The 20,195-nt window shown below is 36.9% G+C and overlaps 2 protein-coding genes across 5 annotated transcripts in view; one reads left to right on the top strand and one right to left on the bottom strand.

Annotated features, from left to right (window-relative positions):
• Nucleotides 1-13,465, bottom strand: part of LOC108968331 — an 18,802-nt gene extending 5,337 nt beyond the window's left edge. Inside the window, exons 1-15 of one of the 4 annotated variants that reach the window (XM_018932296.1) lie at nt 13,285-13,465; nt 12,184-12,434; nt 12,053-12,129; nt 11,675-11,864; nt 11,480-11,590; nt 8,312-11,426; nt 5,440-6,219; nt 5,154-5,342; nt 4,758-5,011; nt 3,752-4,691; nt 2,922-3,040; nt 1,461-2,858; nt 551-943; nt 321-494; nt 170-179 (exon numbers count right to left, since the gene is read on the bottom strand). In XM_018932296.1, the coding sequence (XP_018787841.1) occupies nt 170-179; nt 321-494; nt 551-943; nt 1,461-2,858; nt 2,922-3,040; nt 3,752-4,691; nt 4,758-5,011; nt 5,154-5,342; nt 5,440-6,219; nt 8,312-11,426; nt 11,480-11,590; nt 11,675-11,864; nt 12,053-12,129; nt 12,184-12,291 (7,858 nt within the window). In that variant the 5' untranslated portion in view covers nt 12,292-12,434; nt 13,285-13,465. Of the gene's footprint in view, nt 1-169; nt 180-320; nt 495-550; nt 944-1,460; nt 2,859-2,921; nt 3,041-3,751; nt 4,692-4,757; nt 5,012-5,153; nt 5,343-5,439; nt 6,220-8,311; nt 11,427-11,479; nt 11,591-11,674; nt 11,865-12,052; nt 12,130-12,183; nt 12,435-12,535; nt 12,555-12,912; nt 12,955-13,284 lie in introns of those variants that run through there. The other 3 variants (XM_018932299.1, XM_018932298.1, XM_018932297.1) reach the window with 3 other exon arrangements.
• A 753-nt stretch (nt 13,466-14,218) lies between these two features.
• LOC108968315 (succinyl-CoA:3-ketoacid coenzyme A transferase 1, mitochondrial) lies at nt 14,219-18,649 on the top strand. The gene is made up of 7 exons (XM_018932271.1): nt 14,219-14,349; nt 16,397-16,589; nt 16,692-16,865; nt 16,928-17,140; nt 17,217-17,794; nt 17,856-18,026; nt 18,278-18,649. Exons 1-7 carry the CDS (start codon nt 14,284-14,286, stop codon nt 18,422-18,424), a joined length of 1,542 nt encoding a protein of 513 aa, XP_018787816.1. The 5' UTR covers nt 14,219-14,283; the 3' UTR covers nt 18,425-18,649.
• Nucleotides 18,650-20,195: the final 1,546 nt, after the last annotated feature.

The following is a 20,195-nucleotide window of genomic DNA, read 5'->3' as shown; positions in this document are numbered from 1 at the left end:
AAAAAAAAAAATAAAAAATTAAAATAAAAAACAAAATTAAACAAATAAGGAAGAGCTAGAACAGTAGGTTCAATAATACCGCATATTTGATCCGGGACTTAAATTATTATTTTAATAGAGTCTTATTATCGGCAAGTCAGCTCGGCAACCCGAATGTACACGAATTTTACCCAAAAGTAAACCCGAACGGACACGATTTTCTACCCGACTAAGAATAGTCAAGCCGGAAATACTTAGATGGCGCTGTGAATTCTTTCATTAGATCGTTATATAACATGTATGTACATATATGTATGGGCGTATATGTATGTATATAATACCTTTATTTGTCCCGCCGATTTTAGAGACTTTTCGCCGATCTGCGTCAAAATCACTATTATGGATTCCTCTATGATAACCTCTACAACACTGGAGCCCAAATATAGATTGAAGAGCGACTTAATGCAACAAAGCAGCAAACCGGAATCTAATAAAAGTTGTTGTTGTTCGCCTTCCTGGAAAATTGCACAACGTTAACTACAAGCCAGAAATATTTAATATTTCAACAAACCATATTAAACATTTTGTAGAGTATTTTGAATGCCTGCGCTTTCAGACCGCCCTGAGTGTTGGCCATGTTGATGACAACCGACAGTAGCGTATTGATGCCGAAGCGTTCAACGACATGTAAGGGCATATCACAGTTTAAGATCTTCGTTGTGTTATAATAAATGCCAGTGACCCATTCCAAACAGGCTTCGAACATCTGCATATCGGTTGTATATATTGACATTTGATTTGCCAAGTGTTGTGGATACAGATTTTTAACATGTTGGCTAATGTCGCTCGGTTGTAGGCGCTTCAATAGCACGGCGAGTAATTTAATTATGGCCGTACGAACGGCGCAACTGCTATTGTTGCATAATACCAATATGATGTCCACTTTGACATAGTGTTTCAGGACCTGTCAATAATAAATAGTGAATATTGTTGTAATGCAAAATATGCCAATTGATCAAATTTGACCCGGACTGCGTTTAAACTGTGCGCAAATCGAATCGCTAAAACCGACTACTAAACCTTCAAATTGTTCCAGAATTGTTTTGGAGAGTCTAAACAATCACGAAAACAATTGCTTGAGTGGCACAAAGCATTCAGTGAAGAATGCGAAGTCATCCATAACTAGTCTCATGCGAGTTTGCCTTCCAACTCTCATCGAAGAAGTTAAAGATACAGTGCTTAAAAATTATTATGTTGGTATCAGAGAGATAGCGTAATATCTCAACATTAAGCATTAGCTTGTTTGTATACATGAAAAAGTATTTTTATTTTTTTTGTTAGTCCGAGTCAAATATGATCAATTGAAAACAGGGCCATAGAGAAAACTGGAACTCTGCGATCTGAAAAAGCACCGTGCCTTCTTTGAGAACTACAGGGGTGGAAGGCCCTGTCCCTTATCTCTTTTAGTTCATTTTTCATACCTCTTCCACTGCGTTGTCCGGTAGAAGGCAGAGAAAGTTTTTCAACAGTGTCAGCAGTCCCTCCTGCAAAGCAATAATACCAGGCCAATTGTAGAAATCCGTCTTCACGAGCAATCTGCTGCGACGTTGCTGCGTTGTGGCCGCTGGCATAGCCGTCAAACCCAGTTGTTGGTTAGGTAGCGTTTCTTTATCCACCTCACTGCCATCAGTAGGCGCTGTGGATGACTGTGTGCTGCGTTTGCGCAGTTTCGTATTTTCGGCATTTGTCAAAGAATTGTGTGAGGCGTGTCGCAAACGCTTATGACTAATTCTATGCGGTGTAGAAGCGGCTAGCGCCGACTTTGGCGCGACATTATTTGGGGTTTGTTGTTTCCGTGTTGGACTTGTTGCTGTATACCTACTGGGTGTGTGTTTGAATTTCATGCGCCAATTCTTCACATTAACAGGGCTGAGCAGGCGCAGAGCTTTCTTATTCAAGCGCGCGCAGTCGGCAACATTTTCGAGGTTATCTTCGAGTTCAAGCAAATTGCGCTTAAATGGTGAGCTCGTCGCGGCAATATGCAATCTGCGCAGACGTTTCACGCGCTCATTTTGTTTAGCGTTTAAATCACCTTTATCGACACTTGGCGTCGGTTTGGCGACGCCAGGTCGCTCACGTTTCGATTTACGGCGAAAAGGCGTTGTGACACGATCGAAACCGGAAACAGCCGATGAACGCTCCTTCACTGGCGCTAGTGGCGTGAGTAGAAAATAAAATTTCGACCGATCATGTGTGATGTAACATTCGCTGGGCTTTTGCAGCAGCAAGCAGAGCTTCATTATTTCGTCCATAAGTGATGTGGATGGCGGCGAACCGGCGAAAACGGATAAAATGGCCACAAAAGATTCAGCCGCAGTCTTTGATAAGTAGACGGGATTTGGTGATTCGATTACATAAACTTTGCATAAATTAAGCAACTCTTTGAGCAGCCCAGCTTCGCTTAAACGATCTAAATTTAAATCGCGTTGTGGATGTTTCTCACGTGTCAGCGCTAAAATGCAGTGAAAAAGCATGTCTAACACATCGGAATGTTCGACGCCCGAACGATGCCAATCGGAGTAACGGTGTAATACCGATACTAACAGTTGTGGGTACACAATGATGGCTGTGGTCACTTCACATATTTCTAATATATCACCCTTTTTATTGATAATAGGCTGAGAGCAGGCATTATTTAAAATGCTACGTAGAAGATGCACATCTTTCGTGCAGCGATCAGTTTTCACCACATAACCTATAAGGCTCATATAGTTGATGCGTAAAAACTCTGCATACAATTGGGAATCCGATAAGGCTATATTTAGGAAAATATCCAATGCCATATACTGTGATAACGAATTACTGCTCAACTCCACAATCTATCGAAATTAATAATTCATGAAATTTTATATATTTTTTCGATTTTTAAATAAAATTTATACCCTTGCGAACAAGTAGAGGTGCGTTGAGAGGCCACCGCATAGCAAAGTAGTGGCTTGAATGGAGCGTAAATGATTCTGGATCAGCTCACCATATAAAATCAGGCCAAAAACGCGCGCAGCTGCAAAATTCAAAGAAATATGAAAAACAAGGGAAAAATAAAAAATATCAAAAACAAGTAAAATTTTTTAAAACAAAAGATGAGAAAAGTTAACTTTGGCTAATACCCTTTACAAGGGCAATTTTAATAATAAAAGGAGAAAAAAAGATATTTGTTGATTTCGATCGTTCAGTTTGTATGGCAGCTTTATGTTATATTAGTCTGATTTGAACATTTCGTTCGGAGATTGTAAGGTTGCTTTAGATAATAATTTTTGCTAGATTTCGTGAAGATACATTGTCAAATAAAAAAGTTTTTCGTAGAAGAATTTGATTTTGATTAATCAATTTGTATTACAGCTATATGTTATAGAGGTCCGATCTGAGCGATTTCTCCAGAGATTATAGCGTTGCCTTGGAAAATAATCTATGCCAAATTTCATTATGATATATTGTCAAACAAAAAAGTTTTCCATACAAGAAACTTGATTTTGGTCGGTCAATTTGAATGTCTGTATGTGTTTATGTGTATATGTTCCGATATAGATGATTTTGACATAGATTGATTTTGGACATTTATAACATTTTAGATGGATATCTCAAGCACTAAGAGATACAGGCCGTCAGACGGTCATGCCTGTATCGACTCAGCTCATATTAAAGCGTCTCCGACGCTGCCCTCGGTGTGTTACAAACATTGTGGCTAACTTAATGAAAATAAAACACAACTCACCACTTGAGACAGTACCTTCTTTTGCATTGACTTCATTATTAAAGCCCATAACTATATCCGGCGACTCTGCGGTGTATACCAGTAGACGCGACTCATACAATGCACGCATTGACTCCGCAACATTACCAAAATTGGCCTTCTGGACTCTACACATATTGACAAAACCATAATTAGGACGCCAGGAGTTCACCTGCAGTGGTGCAAGCTCTGAAAAATCCGGACCCATGGCGGTCAAATTTGCTATGGTTTGCCATGCGGAGAATTTACAATTGAACAACAGTAAATTCGTTATGCTAAAAGGCAAGGGGTAACCATCAATGGTGGAACGTGATTCTGTGTGGCCAGCCGAAATATTCGCGCTGTTGGTCGTTGAAACACTATCACCCAGGCAGATGAGTTGAAAAGTATGATTTCGCTGCAGATTGCGTACATTACGAAAATGCAAATAGACAATATCTTGCTCCACACCATCAACATACACCTTCAACTCCAAATGATCTTGATGCGTGTGCACGCTGAACGCAATGTGTGTCCAACGGTTGCGTGCAAAACGAAATAATTTCAGCTCCACCGAAGCGGTCTCATACGATTGATTGTGATTGTGATACTTGAAAAGGTGCATATTGTTGAAGCTGTTCAGTATAACGAGTTTGGTTTGTTTCAGTGCAACACGCAGCGGACCTGGCGTGCTGGTTGGAGATGTCAGTGCAGTGGTCGTGGTATTTGAATTGTCACCATTGGTATGATTCGTGCTGCGATTAGGTGTATCTCTTGTTGGTGTCTGATTACGCTCCTCCATATTTTCGCTCTTGGGCTCTGTTGGTGTTTGGGCGGTAGTTTCGACATTTGGTTTACTCATTTCGAATATCAACTTCATATCGCGGTTGACATAAGCGCTCAGCAGCACTTGATTGGTGCCGATAGACACGATGTGTGTTTTCTAAATACAGGAAAATATTCAAACCTTTATTTAAAAAATTTGAAATAACGGCTAAATTGCATTTACATGACTATCTTCGTGTGTACTGCGTGCTTCGTCCTCCATGGGCAGAGACGAGGCTTTGCTATTATGTACACCTTTCATTTGCATCCAAAAGGAGAGTGTGAAACTATCGTTGGAACATAAACGCGCATGTGTGATGGGTATAATACAGGGTGTGCGAGACAACGGCGTATGGGCTTGTGCGTTTATATGCTGACTACGCAAGTGATCGATATCCATTGTTAAGCGCGGATCGCTGGTAGAGGTGCACTTGCCGTCTAAACAAACAAATATTACAAAAAAAAAAAAAAAAGTAATAATTAATAAAACATTGCAAAAAAAATTAATAAAATATTACAAAAACAAAATAAAATAAAATGTTAAAAAAATTAGAATACTTTTGGAATATTAAACACTCACCAATTGTTACCGGAAATTCCAATTCAACCATTGCTTGAGGCTTTCTCAATTTGTTACCACAAATATGACTGAGATATTTGATTAAAAGATCGACAGGGGGATTCTTGGCAGCCAAAATATTGAAATAAGTGCATAAAACTTCGGGAGTATTTACATCCACAATTAGTTCGAGTAAAGCTTGTTGAAGTTCTAAAGAAAATATCCAAATAATTTTAGAAAATAATTATATTTCATAATAAATGACAATAGTATTTACAAGAATACCGAAAACAATTTTTATACGAACCTCTCAAGCGCGGATCACCGCATTTCAGTACCGGCGCAAATCCACGCAACAAAAACAATGAGTCACCTATATTGGCGCGTATCACAAACAAACGATTGGCCAATTGCACCAAGCACTCACTCCAACCCAACGGATTGGCGATGCATCTTTCCGATAGCTCAATTAGAATTTCCACAACTAAATGACAAATACCCTCATGTAGTAAGTAGTTACGATAACGTGAGCTTGGTTGAAATGAGTTCCAGAATTCCGCTTTATCCAATTCAGTCTCTGATTCGGAGATTTCCGGTATCTCACCATCGGCTTCATAGCCCTCATCAGCCGTTACGTAGTTGGTATCATTCTCATTCTCACTCAACTCCATTTCACTCTCACAAAACAACGACATACGCGTCGAGAAATAGTCGGCATCGCCACTTTCGGTGGACAACTGCCGCTTGGGCGCCGAAGTGCGCGGTGTAGTCACATTGCTGTGTTTCGATTGAGTTCTAGTGCTGTTAAAGGAACGTGCACGTGGCCGTAACGGTGATTGCAATACCGTTTCTTCACTGGCGACATTCTCCAAACCCTTGCTGCCATTCAAATCGTTGGCGATAGCGGTTGGCGTCGCCGTGTTGTTGGTCGTCTGCTCTGCGATTTTGAGCAGACTTTGTAATGCCTTCACCACAGCGTTTTCGCGTGAATGGTCTTCGGTGTGCGCTGCAGCTGGCTTGTTGCCGCCTATGGTGTTACTCAATATCACTGCCTTGAGCTTCAGTAAATGCTTTTCCATCGTTTGTGCTAGAAAATTACAAAAATACTGATTAATATAAGGTTTTTAATATTTACAGTTCGGATATAATTTGCATTATGAGAGCGTAGATAAGATTAATGTAATCTTAAAGGTGAAACTGTAGTGAGAAATTCGTTGCTATTGCTTATCTTAAAGATATCTTAGCGATAGTGTAAAGATGTAGGATAGTTAGCGATGCATCTGCAGGGAAATTGTGCGCATGGAGTGCAAACAGTTGGTAGAAAAAGTATTCTAAACAAGAACAGATGCTATATGTTGTATGCTAGTATAACTGTAAAATTATCGTCCAACGAAATGCTATAACCTACAAAAAATTGTTTAGAACGGACTACTATAGCATATAGCTGCTGTACTGATTGCTCAAAATCAAGGTCTTATGTGGAAAACTTTTTATTGTGAAGGATATTAGAGTTTCGCTGCCACCGAAGTTAAAATTTTTTATTATTTAACTTATTTTCAAAAGTTTTAATTATTCTTTTTTTCTTTCAAGTTTGTTCGTATTATTAGATATTATGCAATTACTAAATATTTGGAGCAGTTAATGTTTACAAAAGTGAATAGCAAAAGTCTTAACATTGAGCTATAGTCATAATTTATTTGTTGGTTAGGCTATACGAGCTTACAGATGGTAGAGAGATTGGTCCCGAAATTGAAAATCTCGAAAACTTCTATTATGACATGAACAAATTCTATTTTTTTTTTGTTATTTTTGTTAAGTGTTTTTCCAGAATTCACAGATCAGACCTTCTCTTTTTTCACGACAGTTGGTTATACGTAACCAGAATTTCGGATTAATATCCGGGCCAAGTCTAGTCAAATCGCAGCAATCCTCAAAACCAATTGGAAAACGGTTTTGCCGCTACAACAACAAACACACACTGTCGGAAACAAAGTGACAACAAACATAAGAAGATATTTCATCAAAAAGCCAGGCACATTATTATTATAAATATTTCAAATAAATCTATTGTACATAGATATCGTCTGTCCCGATGAGGATAGCGCACATCTCTAATTGCCGCAAGCACTTGTATGGCTTCGAAGCATGCGTACGTTCTGTTTAGTTAGTCAAATACGTATGCATATATGTATGTTAGTGGATGTATATATGTATGTGTGCATGCGCTTGCGTGCAAAGCCGTTACCACATTTAAAAATCTGGCAAAACTACCCTGTAGGAAAAAAATAGCATATTCATGATAAATTGGTTATTACCTCAGGTTTTATGAAAGTTAAGTCAAAACAGGCATTATAACCGAAAATAAAAGAAAAAAATGCAAAACATTTATTCAATCCTCCCGACTCCCGGAATGTAAGGGGTACCTAATCAACGTTAGGCTGGTAAATACTAGATAAGTTGTCGTCGACGTCATTCAACGATAGGTCCGAGAAACATACTGTTTCGACTAGGTCGAACTAAAGGGAGAGAAGTGTCAGATGAGTAGGGTTTGTGGGGGCGTGCAAGGAGGTGGTCAGTGTCATGCCGAGACTCATTGCACACAGCACATTTATTAGATATGTATTATTCTGGATAAGTAGGAGTTTAACCTGCTACAGGGTTGATGGCTCCACTGAGAATGGCGGTCAGTGCTTGTAGGAAGTTAGTTGCGTCCGAAGTTGAGGAGTGACCTCTCCAAGCAGGAATCTCCAAGATTACTATATTCTAACTATTTTATAACGTTACACATACATTTATATTTTTTTAAATGATAGCACTGCTATTTAAGAAATTTTTATTATACAAAAACAAAACTAAACAAGCAAAACTCTGAATTATGTCTACATTAAGGTTTATACCGGATTCGTCACCATAAAATCGCTTTGTCTCGTAACAGCTACATAAAACCATGTACTCAGTTTGTGATAGAACAGCTTTGAGTTTCCTACAGGGTTATTGGTATTTCGCAAGGATAATGTTGCTATAAAGTTACTAGTTGAAAAATGAGTTTACAATGCATCGTTCATGAACTTTTCATTTACTAAAGACTCTTTAATGTACAATATATGATATATATATATATATATATACATATATATTGTACATTCCAATAACAAAAAATATAAATATCTGTAACTTACCGCCTTCGTCTTGGAAGCTCTTGATGCAAATGGCCATTGTGGACTCAAATAACCTGAGTAGATAACGCTTACTATCACTACTTGTTTCGAGCAAACAACTGAGATTCGAATCGATTTCTTGCTCTCGAGACGTTGTACTGTTATTTAAATCGGTTAACGAACTCGTTTTGCTGCCACCAAAAAACGAACCGAGCACACTAAAAAATTTCGCAAATATACTTATGCCAATACTAAGCACGGCCGCATTAGTTTCAGGGCCCGCAACTAGCATGGACGTAGATAAGGCATCGGCAGCACAGTTCCAAACCGAGGTGGGAACTTGCGCATTCACACCAATCGCTTGCAATGTTGTAGTTGTTGCCGGTAATATTAGATTTCGAGTTAGACTTGAACTTTGCTGATTGCGTACATCGAATATGACAATGCTTTCGTTAATTTCTGAGTCGACACTTTGTGAATTCAGAGCATATTTTGAATTCCAAGTTTTCAATTTGTCTAAAAATGTTAAATTATATATTTCCGTATAACACTGTGCTGTGTGTGCGTTTGAGTTATAGCTCGGATCGCTATTTATAGAATATTGTTGCGCATCCGATGTGGCGATAAAGGCGTCAATTGTTGACGCATACGATGCAATCGATGAACTAATCGAACCAAACGTTTGTTGTACCGCATCTACTTCGATGCTAGAGAGCAAATATTCCAGTGAACTTGACAAACAACCGTCAGCTTTGTTGGCTTCGGCGCTTATAGTGTTGTGGTAGGCGCCTTGCAGTGGGAATGACATGTTTGTATTGGTGTGTTGCGTTGAATGTGAGGGTTTTGTAGGCATATTCGTCGATTTGCATTGCGAAAGTTTTAAAAATGTACACAATGCATTATAATTTAGTGTTAGAATGTCGTCAATTGTTTTTTCATCATTCAATTCACACGTAACGAAATCCTTTACGCTTCTAACTTGCGTTTGCGCGTCGTCGGCATCAACAGTTGTGCCAACATTTTTATTTAAATTGTACATAGTCGCGAATGCGTTCAAGAAACATTGGCTAGTCTGCAGCAATTCATGTATAAATGACCATTTAAGCGCTGTCACATATAAAATATTCGAGGCATTCAACGTGTCTGTTGTTGCTTCCGCCGACTTTTCGGCGGCGCTCGCTGCGTTGTCCATTTGTTGGTTAAATGTTAATGCGTTGAATTGAAAAGCGTTGTAAGCGCTGCTATTTAGTAGCAGTTTAGTGAGGCGTTGACTAAGCAACACTTGTTCTGGATTGCTTTCGCCCAAAAATGTGCCGTTATCGATGCCAATTTTGATCAGCTCACATATGCTATGCACTAACGGCGGCTCATAGAAGAGATCCTCCAAATGCGTAATGTTTTCTTCGTTGTAAAATGCTTTGATCAAACGTATATCAGCGCCCAAGTAGGCGACGAAAATATTCAAACAATCCTGTAAGATGCACATAGTAGTCACCGCAGCATCGTTTGCACGCGTTTCACTTGCCGGAAATGATATGTTGATAGGTGATATATTATTTGTTGCTTCGACATTAGCTGTGGTGGTCGTGCTTTTCGATGCACACGATTTATTTAATTTTCGGCTCTGCAACAATTCCACTTTGTATTGGCGAAAAGTGGGCAAAATGAGCTCAGCTAAAATACCAGCCGCCATATCGCTGCTTAATGTATCTGATATGTTTTTTAAATGTTTTAACAATAATTGCAGTGATGTCTCGCTTGTTTCTGCTGTGTTGAGCTTCTCATGCAGTTGCTTATACAACTGTAAAATCTCCTTGCGTAATTCAAGTGACTTTAATTTTGCGTCACATTTGGCACAACTCTCCGTCGTCCGTTTATGGTACATGATATGATCTTGCGTAAAGATGGTGTAAAGTATGCGGCGATGTAAAAATTTATAGGTACAATTTTGATATAAAAGCGTAAGTTGTGAAATCATATTCAAACACGAAGCATAGGTGTCGATTGTATAGTGACAGCAACAAATGCCAATGCGTAGTAAATAGCGTACGGTCGCTTCCTGCATATTCGTGGTGATCTTGGGTAGCAAATTCAGCAAAGTGCCCTGAAAGTAACAGGCTAAGGTCGGCACTTGTGTGTGACAATGCACTTGACGTAAGTAGCGACACCGCCTATGTGTATTGCCACCGTTCGTATAATTTGCATTGTTCTTGGTCTGCTGATCATGCTTACAGAGTTGTTCGTTGATCTTTAGTAGCGTTTTGAAGGTGAACTCAATGAGCAGACGCGTTTCGGCATGGGCAACAGCAGCGTTTTTTATTTTCTGCAACACTTGCTGAAATATTTTTATGGTTATCTCAATCGCATTCTCATTGATGAACTTGAAATCATGCAAGCTGATTTTGTTGCCACCAATTGTATGGGGTTCCTTTAATTTATTCGGGTGCATTATGATATTTTGCAGCGTGTAAAAGAAAACATAATTGGTTGCGCTGAGAAATTCCAATGCGAAATCAAGTGACGCGGTATTGCCGTTTGCAGCTGCATCCTCACATTTGATTTCTGTAATTTCAAAAGCATGCTTTTTCAGAATTACCGCCAACATGGTGAAAATAAATTGAAATTGTACAAGACTTATGCTGGCTGAAGCATTGAAAATATTATTGATACAGTTTATTGTAAGCTTTAGCAGTTCGAGTTTGATTGTGCTGGCATTCTGTTTCGTTGCATAAACGACATCATCACAACATAAACATTCCAATGCAAAATTTAATGAGATCATCGATACTGATTGACTATTTAGATTAGCTTCCAACTCGTTAGCAACGCATTTTGACATGATTTGCACCAGCAGATAAGCGATTTCATCGCTGCTTATAATGGTATTACGAAAAGTCTCCAAACTCTCCACGAACTGCTGCGCATCTAATAGCGTAGACCCATTTTTAGTGCCACAACGGTCGATATTGTGCGCGGTGCTATGCATGTCAACACCTGCCAGCTGAGGTGGCGCAATATTTGCAATAACATTTAGTATAGAAAGCGGCGTATCCAATATAAAATCCTTCGAATTCCATTTGCAGTTCGGAAACAGTTTGCAGCATAGACTGCAAAGTCCCTTTTGTGAAGCGATAAGCTGTGGAAATTTTCTTTCAATAGTAAATAAATATTAAATTCAGTCAAATATACCGTATTGTCTACACGTAGAAGGAAACGCAGCAAATGCTTGCCTAATTGATTTGTTAAAAAGTTGCGCAGTGCTATAATTTTACCCCAATCACTTGGTTCATTTAATATCAACTGCAAAGTAAGCAATTTTAATTAGTACTAAAATATCTTTACAAGCATATTTATTATATGTAATACAGCGAAAGTGTTGCTTACCGGCGTAAAACTTTGATTTATCAGTAAGGAATTTGTAACATTCGAGTTGCTTATCTCATTTTGTACTAGGTCAGTACTATCACATGCAGCTGTTTGTTCTGAAGGAATTGATGAGTGCGATTCGTTTATGATGTTACAAACTGTCTCCAATAGATAGGAGGTGATCTCTTCTGGTATATTGTGTAAAAAGCTGCAACAAAAATTAAATGAAATCTTTCAATAAGCCCCACATAACAATAAAGAAACATATATACATGCATGATAGTAAAGGAATATAAATGCAGTATTCATTTACAGTAAAGGAACATACATATATTCGAATAAACACAAACATTAAACGCTATACATTTAATTTTAAAGTTATACAATAAAACTTGCCTTTTTATTCGCTCTGTCTCTAAAGCATCGTCCTCCACATATTGAAAATAAAACAGAAAAAGTTCCATCCAATGTAACTGAAACAAAAGCATCTTTATCAACAGAAAGTACTCATTATTCAAATTACTCACTTTAGCTTCATTGTCATCGCCGGCATTTTGATAATTTTTCCAAATTGTAGTTAATGTATCCACCAGCAAATAAGCAGAGCTTGCCGCCTGTGTGGCCTGTTGTTCCATTCTTTGCTCGAATTACATGAAAGCAGTAATTCAATGTATTAATTTGGCTAATAATTGTAGTTATATTGCTTTCTTTTCGAATTCGCATCTGTTTCTATATTAGGTGCTAAATGAACATACACCTTAAAGCAATTAGTATAAAACTGAAAAAAAAACAAACAAATTATTAAAACTATGAAAAGTGAAAGTGTTTAAATATAAACATAAATATACATATATATGCGGACTATAAATACATATTTACAAACTTAAGAAATTGTATATTTTGATTTTGTTATATTTAACACTGTGAGTTAGTTTCGTATACAGTTATATGTATGTATGTGCTCAGAAGTATAAAACATTTATTTAAAACCACTGCGGTACACTTGCTAACAGTTACTAAGCTGCTGTTGTCGAGGAACAACAAATGCGATTTAATCGACTATAAACTATTGCATCTGACCGCTGCTGCTTGCAGATTATTTACATTCTTGATGGATTAAGATGCATTCTTATCACCTAGTCACAGCAAGGGTGATTGAAACACATTAAGAACTTTGTTCATACTTGTACATATGTATATATGTATTTTGGTTTATGTTCTCAAAATATATAAACATGTTTGAATAACAAATTTACCGTTATGTTTATTATATTAAAAATGTTATATTTTACATAGATTTGTATTACAGGTCTTTCGCGATTATAATGCAATCAAATAGTATTAATACATAAGATTGTGTTACTTCCAATCAGATGATTGTAATCTCGCAGATTTTATTTTCAGTAGATTTTAAATGGGGGTGTTTTGGCAACTCTAGTTTAAAAGCAAAATATAAACAAGTCTGATGCTAAAATCAGCAGGGCATAACAAAATTTTTCCATGCCCCAAGTGCGTAGTAGTTCCACTATTTCACAAATATTAGCAAGAATTATTTAATATTCTCTTTTAACGATCTAAAGCACGGTTGGGTTAGCTTTTTTGCACTAAAACGGTACTAGTTCTTTTACCACGTCGTGCTAAAATCCGTATGGCCCCGAACAGCTGACTTCGTGAACAAACTAGAAATTCTCCAATTGGCAGCGTAGCGAACGGTTTGTTTTGTCAAGGAATAACACGTTTAAACACTTGTTCTCTTATTTTGTAAATAAATTTCAATAAACAATGCAAGTAATGTTGCCTTTAGTTCATTTTGACAGACACAGTGCACTTTTGTCATAACTTTAGCAAATGTTACCATATCCCCTCATTAAGGCGATTGGTTTGCGCAAACTGTTATCGATAATTTTAACGGAGCCTAAAAAAACATCCTTTGACATTAATTTATTTATACCGACTACTAACTTTCAAATTTCCAAAAAAAAGTAACGTTTTTCCAATCCAGGAAACTTAAGAAATTAATTTTTAATTTAAAATCTATGACTTCTGGAAAATCGTTACCAAAAACAATTAAAATAACTAAAAATTTGTAGTGCTTTACCATCCAAGCCAGGTACTCCTCCTTTAACAGTTTTCAATAGAAAATCAATTAGATACTGTTCTGCCGAAATATGGCGCGCGCTTTTTCAGATAACCTCTAACACATGAGAGTATTTCCCCTCATAGTTGCAGATTTTATATTATTGATCGGAATTATATAAATTAACTAGTCCCTCAAGCAAGCAGTCTATTCAAAATAACTTATTTCACATTAATTAAAATTTATCGAAATCCTCAAAATGAATCGTTTGCTCTCTTTGAAACGACCAATTTTCGCACTTCACTAATTTTTGATAAGTAAGCTTTTAAAATTTAGAGCTTTTATGCAATAAACCAGAGAACGTATAATATTAGACTTTATGACGTATAGATATAATATTATACGTTCTCTGAATAAACTAACAAACTATCAATCTGTGCACAACATTTATTTAGCGCTTTTGCCACGCTAGGATAGTCTAGTTTAGCACATACGACTGATTAGTAAGGTGTTCACCTGCTTGAAACTTCTTAGTTAAGTATTAAAAAAAATGTTGGTGAAACAGTTGCAAAAAGTTTTGTCAAACAACAACATTTATAGCCAAACTGCAATAAAGGTAAATATTTTGGCGAATGCCGGTGTTTTTTCGTTAAAAAAATTAATAGGAAATAGTCGAACAAATTATCATTTTAAGTGTGCTAAATAAATATGTGTATTATGTATTAGAATTTTGCGTATGCCAAAATTAAAAGCAGCTAATGTCAAAACAATGTGAACTTTTCGCCGTGAAGTGCAAAAATCAGCTGAGACCCTATACATACTTTTCGATCATCATCAGGTAGTTTCCTTTATAGTAGTTCATTGTTTTTTTTTTATTATAAGACCGTGAAGGTTTCAATTTATAAATACTTAGTTGTCAGTTTATACTAAATTCCATGTATTTTTTTTTAAATATTTGGTCATAAAGTTGTGACATGTACTACAAAACCTCTTAATTCGCTGGGGACAATCCGGTTGTTGTTTTTGGAGCGATCTAGTTATTTTTGTTTATGCGAACGTCTTGTTTTTAAGAAAAATTTAAGCGCCAATAAATTATTGAATTTATATGAAATATTTACTTACAAAATTTACATATATTGATACGTATATTTTGATGTATGTATATGCATGTGTATGTGAATAAATACGCTTGCTAACGCTTGATTTAGTACACGTATTTATATGTTCTATTGCTATCATATTTAATTAAAAAATGAAATTTTGTATTTACTAAAAAGAAATACCTTTCTGTCAATAGTCTATGGCCATATCGGCATATAATTTGCATATAAATTAGCACTCAAGTAATCAGTAGATTTGTCGTTTTGAGTTATATAATCTAAGTGGAAAGGTAAACATCATATTATATTGTGCGTTAAGGGACATAAAACAAGAAAAAACGTTAACTTCGGTTGCACCGAAGCTTTAATACCCTTCACAAATTCAAAAAAATTCCACAAAAGATCGGTCAGTTTTACCAGTAAAAAACAGCTTCTTGATGAGAAAAGGACCAAAGCTAAATTTCAGGTTGCGATCTCAAAACTGTGGGAGTATTCGGGCATATACCGACGGACAGACTTACATGGCACGTCACGATCATTTACTTATACGTACATACATATATATATATATATTATAGAGACTATAAGTTTTCTTCTGGGTGTTAAAAACTTCGTGGCAAAAATAAATCATCTAATTAAACTAATCTAATTATGAACATCCTATCTTATCACGTCACAAGACCTGAGTAGGAGAAATGCATTTGCCATTTTTTACGTAAATATCCCAATTTATTAATAAATTATAATGCGTTACAGTTAAATACATACATACATATGTACGGACCACTTTGCAGCCAGAAGATATTTATTGATAGGAACGAATATTTTACCGCACTTAAAGTTGTATAAATATAAATATCTCAATAAACAACTCGCACTTAATGATAATAAACTATAGAATTTCCGTAATTACGTCAGGTGTTAGCTGCACGCAATATTTGTAATAATTACGTTAAACTTGTAATGCAGCATTTGAAACTAGAATTTCCTGTTTCAAAAGCTAGCCTGATTATATTTTATAACTATGTTATAATGTTTTTTATTACTGAGCAGAGGTTATAAATAAGCGAGGTGGGGTCTTAACGGTTATCCAGCTTGTGTTTGGGTAGCAAGGCCAAAGTTAGTGGTCATCAAAATTATCTATCTCTTTCGACGATGTTGGATAATAAGGAAAATTGTGTTAGATGCGATTATATTAGATTTCATAGGGCATGCAAAAATCTGATTAAAAGTGATGCGGGACATACATATGTACATACTAGATTTACAATTTAAGCGTTAGCCTGCTGATATGGGCTCAGGAGCCTTCTTTTAAAGCGATTTGAAGATTAAATGAAATTTTTTTTTGCAATCCAGGCCAATTTTGATCAGAAGCTTTATACAATAAATAATATAATATAATAATATAAATTCTTAAATCTTATCAGAGCGGCTTTCAATGTTGTTATTAGATAACTAAGCTTACAATAATGTTTTTAATGACTATATCTTGTTGGACATATTCTTAAGCGTTTGATTTATTATAAGTTGATATCTTAGAAAAATTATCTTTCATACTTTTAGCTCATTGCCTGTTACTCCACCAAAGTTAAGACACATAAAATCTTCGAAAGTGCTGCTGCGGCAGTTGCGGATATACCGAATGGCTCCAAACTCTTATTCGGTGGATTCGGTGTGTGTGGCATACCTGAGAAATTGATTGATGCTTTGCGGGAAAAGGGTGTCAAGGATATAACTGCAGTTTCAAATAATGGAGGTTGGTACCGATTTGCAAACAACAGTTGTTCTATGCTTTAAGTGTCTTCAAATTTGCTGTACTGGCTGTTCAAACTGATAACTGTAAATCCTTTTTTTACAGGCGTCGAAGATTTTGGTATCGGTATACTTATTAAGAACAAGCAAATCAGTAAAATGATAGCTTCTTATGTGGGTGAAAATAAAGAACTGGTTCGACAATATCTCGCTGGCGATTTAGCCATTGAGTTGACACCACAAGGCACAATTGCCGAAAAAATCAGAGCCGGTGGCGCGGGTAGGTGAACATGGGTTGAAATAAATATTTTTATAATGAAAATTTATTACGAATTTTTGCAGGTATTCCGGCATTTTTCACACCCACCGGTTATGGTACGCTTGTACAAAAAGGTGGCGCGCCCATCAAGTATGGAAAGGATGGAAAGATTGCGGTTGCCAGTAAACCCAAACCCGTGCAGACCTTTAATGGCAAAGACTATGTGTTGGAAGAATCCATTTTCGGCGATTACGCTATTATAAAGGCGCACAGAGCTGATCCATATGGCAATTTAAGTGAGTACATGTTTATAATTATTAAGAAAATAAAAGATATTATAGTATATATTTAATTTTTTTTTAATGAGTTTAGTGTTCAATAAGTCCGCACGTAATTTCAATGCACCGATGAGCAGGGCGGCTAAGGTTACCATTGTTGAGGTTGAAGACATTGTGCCAGTTGGTGCACTAAATCCCGCTGAGGTGCATATTCCCGGCATATATGTGGACCGTATTGTTAAGGGTAACAACTATAATAAACGTGTGGAACGTCTGCGTTTGCGTGATGATGGCGAATCTGCAAAATCGAGTCCGGGGCAGGAGTTACGTGAACGCATCGCTAAGCGTGTAGCTTTGGAGTTCCGCGATGGCATGTACGTCAATTTAGGCATAGGCATGCCAGTGCTGTCTTCAAATTATATACCAAAAGGCATGAATGTCATGTTGCAATCCGAAAATGGAATATTAGGTTTGGGACCGTTCCCAACCAAGGAACAAGTCGATCCCGATCTAATTAATGCAGGCAAGGAGAGTGTTACCGTTGTGCCTGGTGCGTCGTATTTCGGTTCCGATGACAGTTTTGCCATGATTCGTGGCGGTCATGTCGATATAACCATACTCGGTGCGATGGAAGTGTCGGCAACCGGTGATTTAGCCAATTGGATGATACCCGTGAGTAGTTAAGAAAGAAAAAATGCATATATGTTATAAAAATTGTCATATTCGCCAACAGGGCAAGCTTGTGAAGGGCATGGGTGGCGCTATGGATTTGGTAGCTGCTCCGGGCACCAAAGTTATTATCACAATGGAACATAACGCCAAGGATGGTTCACCGAAAATTTTGGACAGATGCACATTACCTTTAACGGGTCAAGGCATAGTTGATCTGATTATTTCGGAGAAGGTTGGTTACAAAAAAATTTGATTTTATATTAATTTTGTGTGTGTGTAATTATTTTATTTTTTTAAATTCCTGATCACACCTGTCACAGTCTAAATCGAATAATAATTAGCGAGTTTGCTTTAGAAAAGGGTTTTTTTTAATTCGCCATTTAACGGTAAAAGCTTGGCGTAATTTCCATCTCTATCATTCTTGAAATTCGTCTACTTCTTCTATATAAAAACCGTTCTAATTTTACAATTTAATTTTTTTAGGCCGTTTTCACTGTAGAAAAGGGCGTTGGCTTGACTTTGACTGAAATTGCCGACGGTTACTCGGTGGAGGACCTAAGATCTTGCACAGGCGCGCAATTCGAAGTCTCGCCCGAACTTAAAAAGATGGCTCAAATCGATGAAAACTAGTAATTACTGTGTGCCTTACCGACCGTTCAATTGTTGTCGTGTATTTGTAAAATAACTGAATATTTTTGTAAGAGTTCTATTAAGTCAAAGAATTGTTGCTTTGTCAAAATAAGTAAACTTAAAAGTGATACGTCTGCATTTATTGTACTAAGTATTTTGTATTTGGTATTTTACACGATGTTAAATAAAACGAAAATATATTTTTTACCACCATTCGCAATGTAAGCAGTTCGAAGAAAAATGTGAGACTATCAAAAAAAAAAAATTTCGGTAGAAATTTTAAAATTAAAATTTCGCGGGTTTGAAAATCCAATTGTCAAATTTTCGTATTACCTATGTTCATATAAATGTTTCAAAGTACAATAGATTTTCAATTTGTCCTTAGCAGAAGATTCTAAGGTTAGACGTGTTTTTTCTGAGCTTGGCAGTTTTGGTTTGTTAAAAGCTCACCTCTTGATGCTTATTGGTGATTGGTCAAAAACGTTACCGCAGCGACGCGCCGGCCTCTATATTCGTTGGATACCGACCGGAAAAATTGGTGCTCGGAAAGGGTTATAAGACGGTTGTGGAGAAACTACCAAGCCGATGCTTTCCAAATAGTTTTCATCCGATTTTGTAACACGAGGTCGAGTGTTGGCATAATGGAAATTTATTGCCTCGTGTCTAGTCGCAAATCCGGGGCGCTTTTCGGCATTCGCTTATTTCAATTTTTGACGATTTGTTGTCGATAGCGACCCAATTAATGTTTCACCCTTTTTTAAAAGCTCATAATACAGCTCGTCCCTTTTTGATTCCACTAAAAATAGAGTATTACCCTCGTAAGGGATATTACTTACCGATACAAACAATTCCGATATCGTAGAACCGGTTGTCTAGCGAGTTGCTCTTCATGAATATTAGGCTTTGCGGTTGTTTTGGTAGGTTGGTCTTTTTTCACAGCTGATTTGCTTGCAACCTGCTGCTATAGAGAGAGATAGATGTAGCTTTATGTATACATATATCCGTCCGTCCGTGTAAGCTCTATCTTGATGAAACTCGGTATGAGGGTTCTTTAGTACAAAAAAATGTTTAGTTCGTAGATGGGCGTAATCGGAAAACTGTCAGGCTCAAACGACGTCATTAACCGGAAACCTATAAAGTGCCATAACTAAGCACTAAATTAAGATATAAAACTGTAATTTGGCACAGGGGATCGCAGTAGAACCTGTGGGAAAATATTTTGAAAAATTGAGCGGCATAACCCTCTAATAAATTTAAGGTACATACACATCTCCTAAACCACTTAATCACAACCAAATTTGCTGAGTGCAAATCTTATAAGAATTTCTATCAACAGTGTAAAAATGGATGAAATCGAAAGATAATCCCATTGACTCCCTATATAGCGGTACAGTTTTTCAGTTTTAAATTTCATTTGATTCCTTCACTTTCTAGTGCAGTGATAAAAGTTTGCATTAATAATTCCTTTAAAGTATGCCATCTTAAGACCAAAAATTGCTCAGAGCAAAACAAAACTGTTAAAGACATTTGGTATCAAATATGTGAACCCTGGCAACTATAGTTGATTTTTATTCAATTCTCTATAAGTGTTACAGTGATCGGATTTAGATCAAATATGCGCCGTTTCGTTCGATAATCTGTTTGCATCTAGACGGCAACTTCAACGAAGTGTGTGGTCTGGCGTTGTCCTGGTGGAACACTACACTCTTCCTGTTGGATAATTCTGGACGCTTCTGGTCGATCGCCTGCTTCAAAGGGTCCAGTTGTTTGC

Source organism: Bactrocera latifrons, unplaced genomic scaffold (assembly GCF_001853355.1).
Source record: "Bactrocera latifrons isolate USDA-ARS-PBARC rearing strain unplaced genomic scaffold, ASM185335v1 scaffold_21, whole genome shotgun sequence".
NCBI classification, from domain to species: domain Eukaryota; kingdom Metazoa; phylum Arthropoda; class Insecta; order Diptera; family Tephritidae; genus Bactrocera; species Bactrocera latifrons.
This window is presented reverse-complemented; position numbering and strand designations above follow the sequence as displayed.